Below are 21,050 nucleotides of genomic sequence, written 5' to 3'. Positions count from 1 at the left end.
CATGGGGTGTTCTGGTGTTACACACACTTCCAGCTGTCACAGTGCCTTTGATTACTGCCAACACCCAGGACACCTCCTGCTCTTTCTCCCTGACCGCACAAATTTTCCATGGCTCTTGGTTGGAAGTGTGTTGGAGGGTGTTTGCCCTCTCAGGAATGCAGCAGCATGTGGCTTGCATTAACCCAGCAAAGGAAACAGAGCACTTCAGCCAGCACCCTCCTGAGAAGGATTTATCACTGCCTTAAAATAAGAGAAGCTGGTCCTGACAGCTTCTCCTGAGGTTGGAATTCCTGGCAAGGGAATCAACAGGAGCTTTAGAAGCAGCAGCTCCTGGCTCTGGACCTGCAGCGATTCCTTCTCAGGTTGCTGGAACCTGTGGCACTCACAGGAGTTGTGAGAGCTGCAGGGTTTGGATGTCTGTGAAAAACAACACTCCTAGTCTTGAAAGCAACAGAGCAGCAAGGACACATCTGCCAGAAGAGCCACTCAACCTGAGCCAAACGCATGCAGTAATGAGGTGACAGGATCAGCAACAGCTCAGCATCCCCTGTCCATACCTGGGGTGAGAGATCCTGCAGAATGTAATCTGGTGGGGATGATACCTCAAGCAGAATCTGGGCCCAGCAGCTAGGTCCCGTGTGATGCCTACTTGTCCCCTCCATGGCTCTCCAGAGGGAGTTGATGGAGTAAACTTGGCCTGGTCCCTGGGCAGAGCTCCTGCTAGGAGGCACAGAGGTATCTCTGGGATTCCCTTATCAACTTACAAGGCACAACTGATGCCTCCGGCTTCATCGCGCACGCTGCGGGATGGGAGGGGACGGATTCACACACCGGCTCAGCCAGGCAGGCTCCCAGCCAGGGATCTCCGCCCTGGGCCTGCTCGCCAGCCCCGGGAGAAACGAGCTCGGAGTCTGCAGGCAGGGAGGGCTCGGGAAGGGGTTCGCCTGGGCACGGCACCTCCACCTCAGCCCCAGCCCCGGAGCGGGGCAGCAGCAGCAGCAGCAGCTGGAGCGCGCTGCCCTCTCTCGGGAGGAGAGCCGCCCTGCAGAGCAGCGAGAGCAGGGGGTGGCTGCGGACAGCCCCGAGAGCCCCGGCAGAGCAGGGGATGGCTGGGTACGGTCCCCAGAACCCCGGCAGAGCAGGGGATGGCTGGGTACGGTCCCCAGAACCCCGGCAGAGCAGGGGATGGCTGGGTACGGTCCCCAGAACTCCGGCAGAGCAGGGGATGGCTGGGTACGGTCCCCAGAACCCCGGCAGAGCAGGGGATGGCTGGGTACGGTCCCCAGAGCCCTGGCAGAGCAGGGGATGGCTGGGTACGGTCCCCAGAGCCCTGGCCCCGTACAGAAGCCGCTTTCACACGGCCGCCAGCTCCGGGCCGCAGCAGCTGAAGAGTTCTGCCAACAAAGGCGGATTCAGGAGAGCGGCGGTGACAACTGCTCCGGGAAACAGCCCCGGCGCGGAAAATGCTGCGCTGCAAATCTGCCTGCGGGAGACCGAGCCGGGCTGGCTCCTGTGCCCGGGCCACTGCGGGTGGCAGCACTCCCAGGATGCAGGAGTGGGGTGGGACCGTCGGGAGAGCTTTCTACAGGCACAAAAAAGAACTGATCTAACACACCACACGGTCTCGGTGTCCAGCAGCCTGTGAGCTGTACAGGCAGGTGCTGTTCCGAGGTCCTCTGCTTCCCTCCCACACCAAGCAAGGAGGTCACCGAGCTCCAACACCCGCCTTTGCATCCCAGCCATAATCCAAGTGAGGCTCCACAAGCCCCCGTGCAGTGAGGTGTGCAGATAACTGCTGGTTTCCAGGGGGAAAAGACAGGGCTTTTTGTTCCCAGATCCTCCCAGAACTCATTTTCCCTCACATAAAGTTTGAGCACAGACCAGTCTTATAACTGCTCCGAATTCAGATTATTTCTGCAAGCCCCAGTCACGCTCTGAGTCATGGATACACTTTTTCCTTGCCAAGAACACAGCCCTCTCAGTCTTGATGCCAGTAATGAGAAGCTATCTCAATAAATTCCCCTGTTTCTTCAGGCTTGGAGGTCATTCCCCTACCTGGCTGGCTTCTCATTTGCTTTTTGACATCTGGCTGTGTGCTGGCTCAGGGATATTTGGGTTCAATCCACAAATGGCAGAGCTCAGCTCAGGGGTGGGGATGGCTGTACTTTGCTTCCACCAAGAGAAATGATCCAACCCAAGAGCTCTCCAGAAGTATTTGTTTCTAGACCTTTTCCCTAAGCTCCTGTCACTACCCCCTCTGCTTGTGAGGGCTCTGCTCTCACCCATACAATGCTCTTCCAACAACTTAATTAATTTTACAATCTAATCCCTGACCTAGGGCAGGCTCTGAGTTGCTGTTGAGGGCTTCAAAGACTTAAACCAGTACAACTGTCCTTGCCCTTGGCAGCACACTGATACAAGCTGATATTCCAAAAGCTCCTGGATACTGGCAGCCATTCCAGACCCAGCTGCAGTGGAGCAGCTGAGAAATGACACAGCCTTGGGTCTAAACAAGGCAGTGTTGCAGCAGAAAAGCCTGGTCCACCTCTCCCTGTCAGCACAGCTGGGACAGGCAGGACATGGCTGCTGCTCCAGCTGCCCTGCCCCTCCTCCTGCTCCGGGCAGGCTGAACGCATTTGTTCCCATGGCCCCAGTCCCAGGCTCCTCTGCTGAAGGACACGACAGGCATGGTCACAGGCACACACACAGGTGGGAGCCACCAGCTCTCAGACCAGAAGGGACATGGAATGATTATTTCCCTCTGAACACATTCCTGACCAGCTCTACCTGCCTTGATCCACACTCCTCCAGAACTAGAGGACATGAAGCCCCACAGAGGAGTCTTCATTTGCCTTGGAGGAAAAAAATGTGCTGCAAGCCTTTTCATTCAACTCCAAGCCAGTCTTAAACGCACAGCTGCTCAGTGCCATACCTGGCACTGCAGGAGGGACTGGAGACAGGACATAAGGAACCCTGCTCCATGACTTGCTCCCCAACTGCCACAAAAGAAAAAGCAGGAGTTATTTGCTTCTGCATCAGACTGGTGGAAAGGAGCAGGAACGTTGGCAAAGGTGCAGCACAGGCTCCCCAGCAGTAATTAAAGCATCAGTGTACCATCCTCCTTGTTGAAAAGAAATTGCAACCATCACAAAAAGGAAGATGTGTAGATCAATCAACAGGAATAAAAATAAATCAAATCCTGATTGCAAGGCCACAGAGGGACTGCAGGAGGTACCAGCAATACTTGCAAATGAGGAAGAATGGTGAAGTTGTCTTGAAGCACCTAAATTGCCTCTCCAGACTGAAAAGCAAGAAAGATCAGTTATAAAAGCATCTCTACAGTGGCTGTACACAGTTCAGCCACCATTAACTCACAGCATTTTCTGGAATTGGGGCTTGTTAAATGCCAGGCATGGACAGACCCTGCTCATCCACAAGGAGAGGAAGGGCTCATTTGCTAATTGTGCATCGAGCACGGGAGGTGAGCTGGGCATGGGGAGAGCTGCTGAAGGGCAACTGGAAAGGAGAGAAAAAAAAAAAGCTTTAGAGGTGACACTAAAGAAGAATGTTTCCAGCAGTGTCTGGGGAGGACAGAGGTTTATGTGGAACATTTACTCTCCAAGGTGTTTCATTTTACAATATATTGCTATAAATATTTCAAAAGCCTCAGGGATGCTGTCCTACACTCTGTTCCAGCTTATTTACCTACAGTTACTGGTTTCAACAATGCTCACTGACAAAATATACAAGTTTTTCCACCTTCCCAGTCCTTGTTCCACCTCACAGCCAGGCTCCTTGAGACAGCTCTGCTCCAGACCCCTCTGCTTGGAGTGCAGCCCTTCCACAGAGCTTCTCTGCACTGTGGGGCTTATTTAGAATAATGGAATCACAGAATGGGTTGGAAGGGACCTTAAAGCTCATCTTGTTCCATGATCCCAGACTACTCCAAGCCCCATCCCGGCCTGAGACATTTCCAGGAATGAGGCACCCACAGCTTCTCTGGGGAACCTGTGCCAGGGCCCCAGCACCCTCATGGGGAAGAACTTCATCCTAATACCCAAGCTAAACCTACTCCCGGTCAGTTTGAAGCCATTCCCCCTTGTCCTGTCACTCTAGGCCCTTGTAAAATGTCTCTCTCCATCTTTCTTGTAGATTCTCTCCAGGGAGCAGAAGGCTACAATTAGATCATCCTGGAGGCTTCTCTTCTCCAGGCTGAACAATCCCATTTCTCTCAGCCTTTCCTCATGGGAGAAGTGCTCCATCCCTCTGATTACCATGATGGCCCTCCCAAAGCAGCATGACACCTGGAAGATGAAATCCCCTCTTGACAGTGCAAGGTGGCACCAGAAACACAACACAGAAACCTCTTGTGACACAGACTGGGGAGACCAGGATAGGACCAAAGAGCACGTGGTGCAGTCTGGTAACAAACCTACCAAAAAAACTCACCTCCCAAAGCCAGTGCAACCCCAGCAGCTTCCAAACCACACCTTAACACAGATGGGCAAACCCTTGAGCACCCCCAGAGTTGTTCCTGACACATTTAGCACGTTTGGGAAACAGAGGTGCACATCTGTAAGGTTTTTTTTCAGATCACAGTATGAAAGAAAGCAACAGGATAATGCAAAATAATTGATTTTATTTAAAATAAAAAGCAAAACCACAATCATCCGAACAAGACAAGTATCCCAGCTCTGCTGGATGGGTGATAAAAGCAGCTAAGGGTAGTGGCAGGGCTTGGAGCTAACAGTGGGACTGTCACATTAAGGGTAACACTTTCCTTCCCCCCTCTGCAAGAGGGATGCCAAAAACCTTCCATTACAATGTGCCCACACAGGCATTTCAGACTGGATTCAGCAAAGTCTCGTTTCCCAGCCCACAATGGCTGGGGACTCAGGGAGGAAAGTAGAGGTTAACTATGAAAGAGGGTGCTGTTGCTCCTTGAAGCATTTGGAGAGGTTTGATGTAACTGAGAAGAAACTGGAGCTAGCACACTCGAGCTGGGACGGGGAGGAAGTCTGCCAGAGGCTCCTTGGTGTCACCTGCTCCCACAGCACTTGTGCAGAGAACAGGTGCTGGGACTGGTGTCTCTTGTCCACATTTGTGATTCTGGTGGAGTGTTGGGTTGTTTCCTCCTTAACTCTCACAGCCTGTGTCCATCACCAGGGTCTAAAGCACAGCCAGAGCTCCCAAATCCCATCACCTTTCCCAGAGCAGGCAGGATTGTGACAATGACACCCAGCCCGAGGCTCTCTGCCCATGCCTGGGGAACAGGGCAGCCCCCACAGCCCCGGAGACGTGAGGCAAAGCTGAGCTCCAGCTCTGGGGCTCAAGGAAATGAGGAGCCCACAGGGTGCTGGACCAGCTGCATCCAGGGCCTCTAGAGTACAAAAGCAGCAGGGCTGGAACAAAAGACAAGGATGTCCCAAGAAGGACAAGCCTGGAGAAACGGGAGCAGAGCCCACTCTCCCCAGCCAGCTTCCCACAAGCACAGGCACAAAGGGAGCAGAGTTTTTAACTGTTCCTCACTCACCCAGCCTGAAATGAGTGCCTGGGAAGCACCAGCTCCTCCCATTCCTATAAGGGCAGTGAATCTGACTCCCTGATGAGAGAATTGCATCTAGTCCTATTTAAAAAGAGATCCTGCTCTAGCAGGACCACCTGTTTAGAGCAGGCCACGGAACAGCAACAGTTCAACCCTGGTGAAAACAGAAAGTCTTGTTCTGCTACAATTTATGTACCACACTGCAGCTCTGAAAGGGTGACCACACAACACTACATGGCCAAGAGTGTTGAACAACATCTCCAATGTTTTCTGCTACCAAGAGCTCCCACCAGGCTTGGAAGTCTCAAGTTGATCAGGATGAATGAACACCTTTTTTGGGTGGATGGCTTCAAAGCATCTTGCACAGCAATTACAGTTCAGCCTCACAACAGCCCTTCGAGGTAGGGATTTTCCTCACTGCTCAAAGACTCACCAAAGTGGCTGAGGCAGAAGCCAGAAGTGGAAGAACTGGAGAGACCAGAGTCCTGATTCCCAGGTAGCCTGCACAGACACTGTTTCACAGCAGGAATGCCCTGTGGAGCAGTCAGAAGAGGGTGGCTGGTATCATGATGTCTGCAGCCCATTGTAAACACTGCTTTTCTGTGAGGGATGCCACACCAACACAGGCTTCACCTGGAATTGCTTTATTTCACACCATGGAAGAGTTGACAGGTGTGAAAGAACTGATCTTCCCACTGTGCTTCTAGAGGCAGAGGTGTGGCTTTCCCAGGACAGCAATCAGGCTTTCACATAAGATTTTAAGACTGTGCAAAATGAACCACATGTGCCAAATGCAGCTGCATCTCTGTGAGGTGCTGCCCAGCCACCAGAGAAGGCAGGAACAGATCTCCAAGGACTCCCCTCATCATGACAGAGCTGAGTCTTGTGAGCCTTCCAGGCCCCACAGTCTTCCAAAAGGCAGCAGCTGCAGCCTTCTCTGAGGACACAGACTGTGCAGGCTTCCAGGCTGTTCAGCCTTGGCCAGAAATGACAGGAGTTGGAGAAGTTGGAGGCTTTTTAAAATAATATTGTGGAAGAATCTGCAGTGGCTACAGAGCAAGAGTGCTTGCTTAGGCCTGGCTATCACTGGAAATCTGTGAGTCTGGACAGCTATAAAGCATGTATAAATAAATCTTCCCTCTCTCCATTTCCCTACCACCATACTGCTCTTATACAAACTGACTGGCACAAAAGAGTCAAAACCAGATATCTCAACAAACATATTTAGGATTCCTTTGTACAAAAGGACAGGGCCCAGGAGTGTTTAAATAAGGAAGACACAAGGTTAAAAATGGACCAGAGAACCCAGAAAAGCAACACTCCAGGTTCCACCAAACCCAACACATTTAAAAAAGTCACAGCTGAGGCTTTAATCTCTTTTAATTTGCTCTTTCATCAGTGCCTGGGCATTGCTGTGTGTTTACTACATGCACAGCAGTTCTGTAGTTTTCTCCCCCCAAAGAATGGCTGAAGTGAGCTCTATACCCACCTCCTAGGGCTCACAAGAGCACCCACTGAAGCAGCCCATGAAAGTTCAGACTTCCTGGAAGCACCTTCAGTCACACAGACACCACCAGCACTAGCCCCTGCTAATGTAACAAACCAGCAGCTCCAAAAGATCCCTTAGGGACGAGAGCTTTACCTGGCATAATACAAATGCATCTACACAGACTTAAGCAACACACTGCATTTTTAAAAAGCATAAAACAACAACATGTCCCCCTATTCAATCCTTTAAAATTGGCACTGCAACTTTCAGAAAGGACTGGAACACATAACCTCAAAGGAAAGTCATTTAGGGATGTGAACTGCACTGGGCTGAGCAAGCCCACAGCCCCAGAACTGTTTGCTGTTTCAAGCCCAGCAAATGTGATCCTGCCAGAGTCAGACTTTGTCAGCAGCTGCCTTGTGCTAAACATCACACCTGCACCTGAAAGACTGGAATTACTGGCAAATGCAGACTTTTTTGCCATCACAGTTTTTGCTGTGCAAGAAACTCCAGGATTCTGCTGCTCCATCGAGCTTCCCATCACAAGGTGCTAGTGCAGCTTTGTTACCTGTCACTGTGACACAGAGTGGAAGTAGATGGACTGTTGCTGGTTCAGGTGTGGCACCTCAGGTGTGCATGGAGCAACACACACAACAAAAGATGCTTCAGGCTGATGGTCACCTCTGCTGAAGTTGCTTCAGCGCTTGGGGCATTCACACCACCTTCCCTTCCTTGGCTGAACAGGGATCTTCTCTTGGAAATAAAATGAAAAAAGAAGGTGTTTGCCCAGTGGAAGCAAGATCAGGTGACATGGGAAGGAATATAGAAATGTTGCTGCCACTGCAGGGAGAAAATTCATGTGGCCAAAGCTCAAGTGGAGACAAAACTGGCCAGAACTGTGGGATAAAAAAAGTTTTTTTCAAATACATTAATGGCAAAAGGTAAATTAGAAATAACACTGGCCCATTCCAGGATGAGGATGGTCACCTCACAAACAGGGACATGGACATGGCAGAGGTGTTTAATGTTTCTCTGCCTCTGTCTTCAGCACAGATGATGGACCAAGGGGTCCCTGTGTCCCAAGATGGAGGACTGTGACTGTGAGAATGTTCAAATCCCAGTCAACCCCAAAGCAGCAGAATCTGCTGCTCCAGATGAATGCCTACAAAATCCATGGGGTCTCATGGGATTCATCTGAGAATCCTCAAGATGCTGCTGATGTCATCAAAAAACCTCTCAATGATTTTTGAGCAGTCTTGGGAATCCAGAGGGGTTCCAGCTGAATGGAAACTGGCAAATGTCCCAGTCTTCAAGCACAAGGAGGACCCTAGAAACCACGGGCCTGTCATTCTCACTTCAGTGTCCAGCCCCATCATGGAAGAGATGATTCTGGGAAGTACTGAAAAATACCTGGAGGACAGTGAAGGCATTAGTCACAGGCAGCACAGCTTCATGAAGGGAAAGTCCTGCTTGTTGAATCTGTTCTCCTTCTGTGACAAGGTGACGCACCTGTTTGATTTAGGAAAGACAGTAGATGTCACCTTTTGGACTTCAGCAAAGCTGTGGATATTGTCTTCTCCCAGTGACCTTCTGGACAAGCTGTCCAACCCATAGCTGGGCAACTGTGTTACATGATGAGTGAGCAACTGGCTCACTGTCTGGATACAAAGGGTGACAGTGACTGGGGTTACACCAGGTTGGCACTGGTCACCAGTGGGCTTCTGCAGGGCTCCATCCTCATCCCTGTGCTCTTCAACATCCTCATTAATGACTTGGATGCAGGACTGGAAGGAATATTAAGCTTGCCAACAACAATAAATTGGGAGAAGCCGTCAACTCCTTTGAGGGTAGAGAGGCCACAACAAATTAGAGATGGGCAATCACCAACTGTGTGGAGTTTAACAAGGGCAACAGCTGGATTCTGCACTGGCATCCAGGCACTCCTGGTTGTGTGGACAGACTGGGGAACGAGAGGCTGGAGAGCAGAGCTGTGGAAAGGGACTTGGGAGTCCTGGTTGGTGGCAAGTTGGATCTGAGTCAGCAGTGCCCTGAAGCCCAGAGGGCAAACCATGTCCTGGGGACACCAGGCCCAGCATTGCCAGCCAGGCAAGGGAGGGGATTGTCCTGCCCTGCTCTGCACTGGGGCAGCCTCACCTTCAGTGCTGGGGGCAGTTTTGGGAACCACAACATCTAACAGACATGAAGCCACTGGAGAGTGCCTGAAGGAAGCCATGAGAACAGTGAAGGGTCTTGAGGAGAAGCCATATGAGGAGTGGCTGAGGTCACTGGGTCTGTTCAGCCTGGAGTAGACTGAAGTCAGGCCTCATTTGGGTCTTCAGCATCTTCATGAGGGACAGCAGGGGGGCAGGTACCAATCTCTTCACTCTTGTGACCAGTGACGAGACTCAAGGAAATGGCTGGAGCTGAGCGAGAGCAGGTTTAGGCTGGGTATCATAAACACATTTTTCACCCAGAGGGTGGTTGGGCACTGGAACAGCCTACCCAGGGCAATGGTCACAGCACTGAGCCCGAGTTCATGAAGTGTTTGGACAATGCTCTTGGGCACAGGGTGGGGTTCTTGGTTTCTATGCAGGGCCAGAAGTTGAACTCGATGATCCAGATAGATTCTTTCCAAGTGCCCGTACTCCAGGATTTTATGAGACACACACTTGGAAGTGCCAGCCCTGACAGCAGTGTTCTCCTGCAGCAGGGCAAGATCCAAAGACTCATTTTCCACAGCTCAGTTCTTGCAGAAGCTCATTTCTTCCTTGTTCTTCCCAGAATTCTGGTGTGAAGTCCACAATAAGCCAAAAGGGCTGGTGCTCCTTTCCTCAAGTGTACAGGACAACATGTAAACATATGACAGTGTCAAAGCAAGGCAGGTTTTTTACATTTACCTGCTGGTTTTAAAAAGAGTTCTTTAAAAAATGACCGTTGTCTTCCTTGCCAGTTCCATGACCCATTAAATACTTGGCATGTCCTTACCCACAGCTGGGTTATAGTGCACTCACCCGGGGTGCAGAAGGGACAAAGCATTGCACAAAGGGCACAGTCAGGGCATTCCCCTACAGGCAATTCAGGAGCCAACCTTGGACAGCACGGAACGAAGACGTCTGCATCGAGGAAGAGTGACACAAACTTAAGGAGTGTGAGAAATGGAAGCAGAAGGGGGTAGAACAGAGCTGGCTGGCTGCTAACGGAGCTTCGATCGGCAGCTGCCTCTGGGCAGGTGGTGCTATCCCTCAGGGGTAGCTGCGGCCTCCACAAGACTCCCTAATCCTGTCAAAAAAAGGTACAACTGCCTTTCAGCATTCCCCTTGTATCAGGGCACAAGATCTCAGCATGCAGATTAATCTCAGGCTTATTCTTCCTCCAGCATTGTACAAGCAGGGTTAAGATTTCATGTTTGGAAGCATTTCTAGCTTCACACAGCTGGAGCAGAACGCCCACCCACCCTCACAGAGTGAAACAATCAACATACAGGAGGAAGAACAGTGAAACCCCGAAAGCAAATCTTCTAGGCAAAGTGCTAATTTTTAATATTTAGGGTATTAATTTCAAAATTTGAATGGCAAATAATTTAAAAATGCACAGGTTTTTCAGAACAGATCTACATAGTAATCTGCATTTTTACAGCTTTCTTTCTAAACCAGGGTCTGCAATAAGGCTTGTTCTTTCCTGCTGCACATTCCCTGCCTGAAGCCACACTGGCTGTCAAAATGGCATTTGACAATGTCATAACAAGCAAATTGTGGAAACCTCCAGGGCAAAATAAGTAGTTAGTACAGTTCTTCCCAACCTTTAATGATGCTCTGTGCTTGTAATTCAATTGTATTCAGTTACGAGCAACTGCTGGAAACAAGAGAGCAATCTACAGGAGCACACAGGTCTTCAGGCAGTCCCCACACTGGGAAGTCAGGCTGGAATCATGCTGGAATATGGACTTCCTCAGGTAAATTACTATTGCACACCTTCTTTAGCAAGCCACACTCTAAGCCACCCCAGCACTTGCATCCATGCCAAACCTGGAGCATTCAAGAACTCAAGAGCTGGCAAGCACTCTAATGCAGGCAGGCAGCCAATCCAGCAGCATTGGTTAACCAAGCTGCAAGGAATTTGCTTAAGAATTTTGGCAAGCCTCTGCTATACGAGAAAAATGCTTCATTTAGCAAAGAATGTTTAAGTTCTTCCCTGCAGTATACTCCCAGATTCCCAGTGTTCCACTGTTTTTAACCTGGCCTGTCCAGAGAACTGCTTTCCTCAGCAATTTTACCCTAAGCATATCTACCCTTGCTTTTGCAACATTAATGTTGCCTCCTTCCACACTGAAACTTGCTCAATATTTATGTATTTATTTTAAATGTAAACACGGACATCTGGAATTTGGGATGAATCTTGCCTTTAACAGATAAAGCAGTGGAACAAACTGAAATAGTCAAGGCAGCAGTAAGAGAAACCATACAACTACTTGAAGGTTTTCTGTTTGAACAAGACATTGAAACCCAAGTGTTACCTGATCATTCATCTTTAACTGTTCACTATTCATTTGTGCTCTCTGAAGGGCAGTTAAAACATTCCACCTCTCCCATTAAACAAAGATAAAATCAAATCCTTTCATCTATTAAAAGAGACAACTAGGAAAAGTAATAAGATTGTTTATTAAATAAAACCCCTGATTTAAAAAAAAAAAAGCAGCACATCAATAAACTTAGATTTCTGTTTGGAACAATTAAAATCATTCACGGAGGGAAGATACCACTGGTCAACTGCTTTATGTCCTGTAAGGAACCCCTTGCTCTCCATCCCTCTCAGCTGAGGAATCCCCTATCTGAAGTGTGCCAGCTCTGCCTCTTATTGTCCTGTGCTTGTTTAAAACCACCAGCAGCCCTGGGATCACCTGGAGGAGCTGCGCTCTTTGCTCACGCAGTCGTCCTGGGAAGTTGTGTCCCCGTTGCCCATCATCCCGCACGTCCTGCGCTTTTTCCTGCGGTGCATCATCCCCTCTGTCTCGGAGCCAGAGTCACACTGAAGGATGGAAAGATGAAACCACAGTTCAGAGGAACCTCGTGAGCTGCCTGTGTTGTTTTGCTCAGGAACCCCTGAGCTCAAAGAATGTGCTGTTTTAGGCTTGACTCATCAAGGAAATTTTAAATTAAGCATTTTAAAATCAGGAACAGAAACGTTTTTGTATTTCATCACTGGCTAAAGCTGACAATGAATGCATTCCTAGAAGGACCTCATCTTCCAAGAGAAGATCCTGGGTTCTGAAGGATTTAGGGGTTGAGAAGAGTCCTGTGTCATAGCTGAACTGGTTTGGATTTTTTTCACCTCTCCCAAGTTTTAGAACATTCATTTTGCAGTCATTTTCAACAAGCTAAATGAGTGTCAGGTTCATAAATAGACAGACATGGATCAAACAGAGTGCATCCATTTAGCAATGCGAAGACAGGCTTCAGCAAACAGAACTTGCTAAGATCACAGGCTCCTCCACCATGTAAATTGGTTTAGCTGCTTTCCATTAATTTATTCCATATGGCATGAATGTGAGGACAAAAGCACTGATCAGGTATGGAAAAGAATGTAATGGCAGAATATGGATCACCTATTGCAGTAAACAGCATTACCTCTGAATCAGAGTCTGAGGAGCTGGAACTTGATGAACTGGAAGAATCACTAGAACTGTCAGAAGCAATACCAGTAGATTCCTGCAGGTCAACTGAATCAGCCAAGGCTGCCAATTCAGGATGCTCCTGCTTTAGGATCCTAAATACAGTTGAAATTTCAGGGTTAGCCTTTGAATTGTAACACTGCACATTAATAAATATTTTTCAGTTTTGTTTTCAATGGAGAATATACAAAGAAAGCTACTGAATCTCTTACCTGTACCATTTCCGTGACAGTTTAGGTCTCCCTCTTACTGTCTTGTGCCACACCACTGGGAAGTTGGTACAGCTGGCAAAGTTTTGTGTGATGGCAATAGTCGTGTCAAGATTGAGGACTACGTGCCACCAGCCACCTAAAACACAACAGCAGAGACCATTGGTGGCTGCTTGGCAGAGAACAAGTTCAAGAACACCTCTCAGTGCAGGTAGAGCTGGACCTTATCTCCCAAACCCAGGTGAGTTTTCCAACACATCATCTTTCCTGTCTTACTTCAGCTTTCACCCCAGTGCCTGACAAGCTCTTGTCACAGAAGGCAGCTCCATGCTCTGACCAAATTACCCAGCTCACACACAGGACTGAAGATGTGACCTGACAGCACCACACTGGCTGCTGACAGTTTATTTAACAGCAACAGCCACTGTGACCCAGACTGCACAGAGCCCTTTCTGTTCAGCTGCAGAACACTTTCCACGCTGATTTTGCAAGGCTTTTATGACTACAGACTAACCTTTCATTTAAAAATAGATGCAAAATTGTTTCTCCACACAGGATAAAAATAGTGGAGTTCCTAACAACCCACTTAGAGGCTCAGAAAAGACTGAGGGAACAGTTTAATGGAACCCGACAGCTACAAACTCTTAACAGAAGGTACACTCAGGAGTCACTAATAAGTGCCAAGACAATCACAAGGCACCCTTCACACACCAAGTCAGCTGGATGTTAGAGACAAGCAATGGGGACAGAAACTATGGGTTGTGCTGCACATAAATGATGCAAGATTCTGAGGTTACAATCTGCTACTGGACTCACCTCACCCTTCTGAAAATGGGCACACAGTGTGCAGCCACACACAGGGAAGGGCATGTTTAGCAAAGCCTTACTTAGCTTTTGATTTCAAATGCAAGATGAAGCATAACCAGAGACAGGTGGGTGGAAGGTGTCAATGCCTTTAAGTAGTTCGTTTCCCACAGCTAAGAAAAATTCACATGTAAAATTCAGCCATGCATTTGCTCCAGCATGTACAAACTTAAAACATTTTTGTCTAAGAGTCACTGGGGCCAAGACACCTCTATTATTTTATGCTGTATTTTATGCCCTGACAGCCTTCTATTACTGTAATTTAGTTCAGATTACCTTCCTGTGATGCTGCAATGTAAATCCCACTTGTTTTGCTATCTCTATCACATGCCACAGGTCATACATGTTTTGTGACACTCAGGAAGTAACTGAACAGTCTCCTAATGAGCTCAGTTTGGTTTGTAAGAAATGGGCCATATAAGAAAGCTGAAATGTTCCCTTTCTTCACTGTTACACAGGAATGTTACAAATATGCTTTTGTTTCCTCTCATATTTCTTTCCTGGAGAGATTTGCACATACCTGGCACAAAGACTGTCTCTCCTGGTTTCTGTAAGACTTCCAGGGGTTTGAACTCGGGGGGCCAGGTGGGCAGCTGTGTCCGAGGATAGATGACATTGAACCAGGTGATGGCCTCATCCTGCTGGTTCCCTCCCTCTTCCCGTGTCACTTTGATCAGCTCTCTGGGAGTGCTGGTTGGGAACAGGCACCAACGCTTATGTCCCTGGACTAAGGCATTCCATGCACTAGTTCCCAAGGGATCAATGTGAATTCCTGTTCCAGAACGAGGTGGGCCCATCACAAACCATCTGCATGGGAGGGAAGAAAAGTGCTTTAGTCATAGAGCAGGCACGCAGCTCCCTTTCTTCATGTTAGACAGAGAATTACAGCAGTTCATTGCACATTCAGCTAGAAATTAAAGTTAACTACAGTTCCCTCATTTACACTCTTGATTTTAAATTCACACTGCAGCAAAAGGACATAAGAGGAGTTCAACCCAAAAGTCAATATGAATTGGGACAGGAGTGACTGTGAGATAAGTAAGTGAAGATGACTTTTTATATGTCATAACTGTATTTTGCTTTAAACAATTCTTCAATAAAATGGTGATTTTAAAGCTTATGAGCATGATTAAGTCCCAACAGCCCATGCTGTTGGGATTCTTCCTAGGCAGTAGGATTCTCCTACAGTTTTCTAAAACTTGCTGCTCAAACAGATCAGAACTGCAGAACAATGAGGAACAAAAGGCAATAACAAGAAACAGAGCAAGTTATGCAACCCTGGCCTCTCTCTGTGCCTTCTGTTCATTCACAAGAGGCTTTTCATTCCAACACTTAACTACACGGAGCTTATTCTCCAGTGACCATTCAAGATTTGAGGTTTATAGTCCCACTGACCATTTACAAGGTTTATTTCTCCCAGTGGAGAACTTTATCTACTGTACATGTTTAACTGCAGCAGCACCTTCAACTGCTCATTTCCCCTGGAACAGAGCAGTAAGACCAACCACACCAGAAAAAGCAGTGTGAGGTGACTTCATACCAAGCATCAAGAGGAAAAAAATGACAATAATTGTTTCACTGGCAGCAGAGTGCAGAAACTAAAGCACCAGCACACTCCCTCCATGGTGCAGTGACAGGCAGGTGATGCCCAGCAAGAGGAATGCAAAGGTTCAGAAAATACAGCAAGTTCTCCAGCTCCCCTTTTCAGTGCAGTTATAAATCAAACTGCTTTTGAAGGATCATTTGCCAGCATCAATTGTAGGACAGTGAAGTTTGATTATCAAGCTCCTTTCTTCCTGCTTCACAAAGGAGCTGTAAATAAGCAGGTGTTTGTCATTTTGAGTGCCAATTCACTATTTGAATTTTATATTATGCTTACAAAGCTCATTCAACTACAGGCAGAGCAGTCAAGGCTTTCATTAAGAAATCAGAAGAAATTATAGACACGAAGGTCTGTCTGGCACAGACGGGTACACTGTTCACATACCCTTTTTCTGACAAAAACCTGATTCTACACACACACACACAAAAGGTTTTAAAATCCTTATTAAGCAACACTGTCATTTGCCAGCGCCTTCCTCCAAATATTTAACTTACAATGAACAAAACACAGTTTGTCCCAAGACATCAAATTTACCATTAAAAACTTCACAACTCCTAAATTCAATCTGGAAACAAACCCCCAGCCCCCTTCCCCAAATTAAAATAGCTGCTTCAGTAAATGGCTTCCAAAAATTACTGTCTTTAAAATAAAGAGGAACAATGCCAATAAAAACATCATAAACAGCACCAGATCTTCTTTTAAGCTCTACACACCATCACACACCTCTCAATCCAGAGATCAACCTGCAGAGGTCATATCCTCCTCATATCATCAGCTCCACTTCCCAGGAGATTTTCAATTATGCTCTAGAAATACTGCACACTAATTTCTGTACCCAGATGAACCCTCTTAACTCCAAGAAACATTACTGTGCTCTCATGCATCTCAGCTCTCAAAAAACCTCAAAAGCCTGAAAAATACCCACATTTTCCAGAAAAAAAAAAAACAAACCAAAAAAACAAAACAAAACAAAACCAAAAAAAAAAAACCACAAGACGTTGGATACCAAGATCACAAGGAAGGGGCTCAGCATGTACCTGTAGATGGGGTGTGGGGGACATGGAGAGCAAAATAAATGAATCACAACCAGATTCTCTCATTTACCTCTAACTTGGGTAAATGACCTCTAGCTCATTAAGTGTATTCAGTTTCTACTACACCCAGCGTGGTTTTGTGTTCAACCACAGTGTTGTATGTTCTTAGAAGAGAATTACGAAAAGCACTACAAAAACACCTCCTTCAGTGATCTCAAATGGAATCAGGTTCTTGTTTCACTCCTGCAAAAGCACAACTGGACTACAGACACATGAGAGAGTGCAGAGGGAAGTGCCATCACCCATGAGCTCTTGTTCAATTTTATTTAAATAAACCACATCACAGCCTCATGTCATTCAAAGGGCAGCAGGCATTGTCTGACAATTATAAGGTCACTGTAAAGACTTTAATTATTTGGGAGGGTTCAACTTAAGCTCATACTGCTATGAAGTGTCATAATAACACAGATAAAAATGTTTTTTTTTAATCTGGAAGCCCAAATACAAGGTGCATTTGAATTTATGAATGAAATGTCCTTTCACCCTCTTCCAAGCTGAAGCAAAAATAAACAGAGTTGAAAAGACTGGAGATGTGAAATATTGTTCTCTCTCAAAACCATTTGAAGGGGAGCTAAGAACTAGGGCCCACATTAGATCCTAATCTAACTTAAGATATTTACCTTAAAAGGAGTGACTCATAATTAAACAGAATTCCACACTGTACATAAGCCACTGGGTAAAACCCAGGAGCTGTTCCTGAGGTACTTAAAATTTGAACCGCAGAAGGCACACACAGCAAGAAACTGACCTTTATACTTCTTAGTAACGATGCAATTTTTGAAAAATCTAAGTGATGTAAACTGATTTACTAAAATGAGTAATAAATAAAAACCTTACACCATAAACCTGTAGCAGCACTGGTGGCAGAAGGAGAAATTATGCTATAAATCTGCCTTTCTCTCCCATAGGATTACACATGTGCACTCATTTCAGAGATTATGTAAAAATATCTTTTTTTTTTAATGTGAGACAATCCCAGGTATTTAGGAACAACCAATGGAAAATACCCAGTTTTGTCTTGCTGTCACTCTACCTGTATGGCGGCCGTCGTTTCTCCCCTGCATACTGAAACAGATCATCAGTGAAGAATTTGGGGACCTTGTAGTCCTCCAGGAGCTTCCTTCGCTTGGGATGCTCTCCATAGCTGCTGTCAAAGATGTAGAGGGGGCTGTCATCACGCGTGGTTTCCATGTACTCGATGTAGTACTTCATCTTCATCTTCACAGAGTAACCGTCATTGTCCTCCCCACATTTGAACTTCTGGTTCCTGTACTTGCGTTTCAGCCGCTCCAGCGTCCACTTCTCCTGGGCAGACCAGCCCACCTGAGCGTTCAGCAACACCACGGGCTTGTAAGGCTTTTCATAACGCTCAACAAACTCCTCCACTGTTAGCTGGAGTGCATCTGCCCTCTCCACGTTATCCTGTGAAACCAAGGGAGGAAAGCAGGACAGATATTAGGACAGACTGACGTCCTAGGACTGAGTTTGCCTGTAGGGGAGCTTCACACATATCCTTTGCTCCACACACCACGAGGGTATGGAGCTGCCTATGTGCTATTTTAAGCATCCCCAGGCCGCAGCCCCGTTCCTCCTGGCCCGCTCTCCGCACACCTCAGTGACACCGGCCGCTCGAAGCCTTTGGCACTACTCCACACCGAGGAGGCTCCCCGGGCGGAGAGGCCACCCTGCCCTTTCGGCTGACACACCCTCTGCTGCATTTCACTCCCTCAGGACGCATCGGGAAGCGCTCCTGGAAATTATGAGGGTGCCCGTTCCACCCCCGAGGGCCCTGAACTTCCCACACGCGTCGCCACGTGGAGGGAAGAAAGTCCTTTCCCTCACCAAACCTCTCCCTCCCGGCAGCTCTGAGGCAACCCCAGCCTCAGGAAAGAGCTCCTTCTCGCTTCCCATCAGACGTCCCGCAGCTCCCCCTTTATCTCAGACGTTCCCAATCCCTTCAATCGCCTCCTCCATCCCTGTCCCCTCAGGGCTCCCCAGCCCCCAGCCATGTCCCCACCCCACTTCCCTCAGGCCCCTCCTCCCCGTTCCCCTCAGGTCTCTGCCCCGTTCCCCGCAGGACTCGCACAGCCGCGCCCCCCTCCACTCCCAATTCCCCCCCCTACCCCGCCATTCCCCATTCCCACCCATTCATTCCTCACCCCCCCCTCTTTCCCCTCCGCCCTACGCACCTTGCACGCGGCGGGGCTGAGGGGGAAGGTCTCGCAGTAGTTGTGACGGGTCCAGTCCAGCGAGTCCTTCAGCTCAGGCCGGGCGCTGCGCTTCGCCTCACGGATCCGCTTCTTGCTCTTGTGATTCATGGCGGCGACGCTGGGGGCCGTCACCGCCCGCCGCTCCCGGCCCGACCCCGATCCTGATCCCAGCCCCGCTCCAGCCGCACCTTCCAGAAATTTCACCCCGTGCTGCCGCTGTCGCCGCGGCCCCGCCCCCGCCGCACTCCCATTGGCCGGCTGCACTCCGGCTTCCGCCACGCCTCGGCGCTGATTGGCCGAGGCTGGGGAAGAGGCGCCCCCGCGCCGCCATGTTGGGGAAGGGCAGCGCGAGGGGCACGGAGGCAGCAGGGGCGCCGGGTGCCCTTAGCCGCGCAGTCCCGCGGCCGCTCCCGGAACCCACCACCAGCGCCGCTCTCCCCGAGGCGGACCCGCGCTCCGCTCTTGCTGCTCCCGTGACAGTGGTGGACCGACCGCGTGTCACCCGGTTTGCTCCCTTCTCCGGAAAGCGGCTCGCGGAGGCGCCCGCCCCGCCGGGGCGGCGGCGCGGTCGGGAGCAGCCCGGTTTAACCGCGCCCCCCGGGGGAGGCCGCGGCTGGGCGAGCGGTTCTTCGCCATCAGCGCCCGCGGCGGCGCTCCGCGTGACGCCACGCCGGGAGGAGGCGCCGATTGGCCGGCGCAATACGTGTTCGCCTGCGATTGGTCCATGGCGGAGCCGCGACGGCAGCGCGCGCGGCGGTACCGTTTCGAGGAGGGCTTGGCGGCGCTTGCCGTGCGCGTGCCCGAGGTACCGGGAGCAGCCGGGACCCGGGGAGCCGCGGGAGCTCCCGGGACCCCGGCACAGCGCCTTGCCCCGTGTCTTGCAGGTGCTGGACTCGCAGTACGGCACGTACGTGTGGCCCTGCGCCGTGGTCCTGGCCCAATACCTGTGGGCGCACAGGCGGAGCCTGCCCGGCAAGCGAGTGCTGGAGGTACCGCCCGCTCCCCGCCCCGTACACCCGCTCTCGTGACCCGCGGGTCAGGCTCCGCCCGCGGGCTCCACGAACACGCTGTGGTTTCAGATCGGTGCCGGAGTGAGTCTCCCCGGCGTGGTGGCCGCCAGGTGCGGTGCCCAGGTGATCCTGTCGGACAGCGAGGAGCTGCCCCAGTGCCTGCAGAGCTGCCGCAGCAGCTGCCTCATGAACCACCTGCCCCACGTGCCCGTCCTCGGCCTCACCTGGGGCCGCATGTCACCAGAGCTCCTCTCTCTTGCACCCATAGACATTATTTTAGGCTCAGATGTATTTTTTGACCCCAAAGGTACGTTAATGCTCTTTGCTTTGTGACTGTAAGGGATTCGTGTCCTAGTGCTGGGAACAGTGTCAATAGATCAGGTGGCACTGTGCTACTGACCTTGTTACTCCAGGGTAATTCTAGTTTAGAGCTGCCATAAATAAGGTTGAGGGTGGGGAAATGGATGAAGTAAATAACTGAAGTCCCATCATGCCGTGCTTGCATCTCTCATACAGACACTGTGCTTGCATTGATTTGTAATAATCATTTCATAGAACCACGCATTTATCCACACCTGGGATCCAGAGACTAACCCAGACTGCTTTATCTCCCCAAACTACACAGACTTTGAAGATATTTTAACTACAATTTACTTCTTGTTGGAGAAGAATCCACAGGCTCAATTCTGGACAACTTACCAAGTCCGAAGGTAAAAAATTTACATATTTAAAACTCAAATCATAACTCCCATCTCAGCTGTGGATGAGCATTAGCTCCTCTGTAGCACCACCACTCTGACTCAGAAAAGCTCTTTATTGTAGAGCTCGGCTATTTGCCCAGTAAACTCTGGAGGTTATAAAATCTGAAAATAATCAAAGAACCATCAGTTTGCTGCCGAGTAGAAAACTGTTACAAACCCAGCTGTGTTGGTTAATTTGGTGACAGCCTGCTCTAGTTCCTGGAGCTGTGATAACCCTGGGTTAGGTTTTCACTTTTTTCCTCTCCTCAGTGCTGACTGGTCTATCGAGGCTCTGCTCTACAAATGGAACCTGAAAAGCATCCACGTTCCTTTGCATTCCTTTGGTGCAGACAAAGAGCACTTGGCCAGCTCCTCTATGCCAGGAAGACACACAATCGAAATGATGATCATCTCACTAGCACAGTCAGAGGGCACTTCAGTTTATTCCACTTTAGATTTCAGTACAAGGTGATACTCAGCTGTTCACTGCAGCACAGAGCTGCAGAGAACAGTCCTGGTTACAGCAAACTTTATGGATAATTTTTGGGAAGCAGCAATTCTTAAAACATGCAGTGTAAAAATAAAGCTGTTTGGTTTTCCAGCTATGGCTTTTGAGAA

At 49.1% G+C, this 21,050-nt stretch overlaps 2 protein-coding genes across 6 annotated transcripts; one reads left to right on the top strand and one right to left on the bottom strand.

The window, feature by feature from the left end:
- Positions 1 to 4,628: 4,628 nt before the first annotated feature.
- On the bottom strand, positions 4,629 to 18,916 carry JMJD6 (jumonji domain containing 6, arginine demethylase and lysine hydroxylase). Of its 3 annotated transcripts, none has more exons than XR_009933845.1 (8): positions 18,662 to 18,916; positions 17,506 to 17,894; positions 14,296 to 14,582; positions 12,915 to 13,050; positions 12,659 to 12,797; positions 11,932 to 12,059; positions 8,445 to 10,313; positions 4,629 to 7,787 (listed from the first exon to the last, which is right to left on the bottom strand). XR_009933845.1 is itself a non-coding variant. In XM_062506340.1 (7 exons), exons 1-7 carry the CDS (start codon positions 18,788 to 18,790, stop codon positions 10,277 to 10,279), a joined length of 1,245 nt encoding a protein of 414 aa, XP_062362324.1. In that variant the 5' UTR covers positions 18,791 to 18,916; the 3' UTR covers positions 7,932 to 10,276. The 3 variants fall into 3 exon arrangements, 1 of the variants encoding a protein (XP_062362324.1); XR_009933846.1 differs by lacking the exon at positions 4,629 to 7,787 and having other exon boundaries at positions 8,529 to 8,543; positions 9,189 to 10,313; XM_062506340.1 differs by lacking the exon at positions 4,629 to 7,787 and having other exon boundaries at positions 7,932 to 10,313.
- Positions 18,917 to 18,940: 24 nt separating this feature from the next.
- Positions 18,941 to 21,033, top strand: METTL23 (methyltransferase 23, arginine). Of its 3 annotated transcripts, XM_062506344.1 has the most exons (5): positions 19,262 to 19,487; positions 19,567 to 19,671; positions 19,762 to 19,999; positions 20,318 to 20,402; positions 20,703 to 21,033. In XM_062506344.1, exons 1-5 carry the CDS (start codon positions 19,407 to 19,409, stop codon positions 20,902 to 20,904), a joined length of 711 nt encoding a protein of 236 aa, XP_062362328.1. In that variant the 5' UTR covers positions 19,262 to 19,406; the 3' UTR covers positions 20,905 to 21,033. The 3 variants fall into 3 exon arrangements, with proteins under 3 accessions (XP_062362325.1, XP_062362327.1, XP_062362328.1); XM_062506341.1 differs by having other exon boundaries at positions 18,941 to 19,671; positions 20,678 to 20,745; XM_062506343.1 differs by lacking the exon at positions 20,703 to 21,033 and having other exon boundaries at positions 18,941 to 19,671; positions 20,248 to 20,360.
- Positions 21,034 to 21,050: the final 17 nt, after the last annotated feature.

Source organism: Cinclus cinclus, chromosome 20 (genome assembly GCF_963662255.1).
Source record: "Cinclus cinclus chromosome 20, bCinCin1.1, whole genome shotgun sequence".
NCBI classification, from domain to species: domain Eukaryota; kingdom Metazoa; phylum Chordata; class Aves; order Passeriformes; family Cinclidae; genus Cinclus; species Cinclus cinclus.
This window is presented reverse-complemented; position numbering and strand designations above follow the sequence as displayed.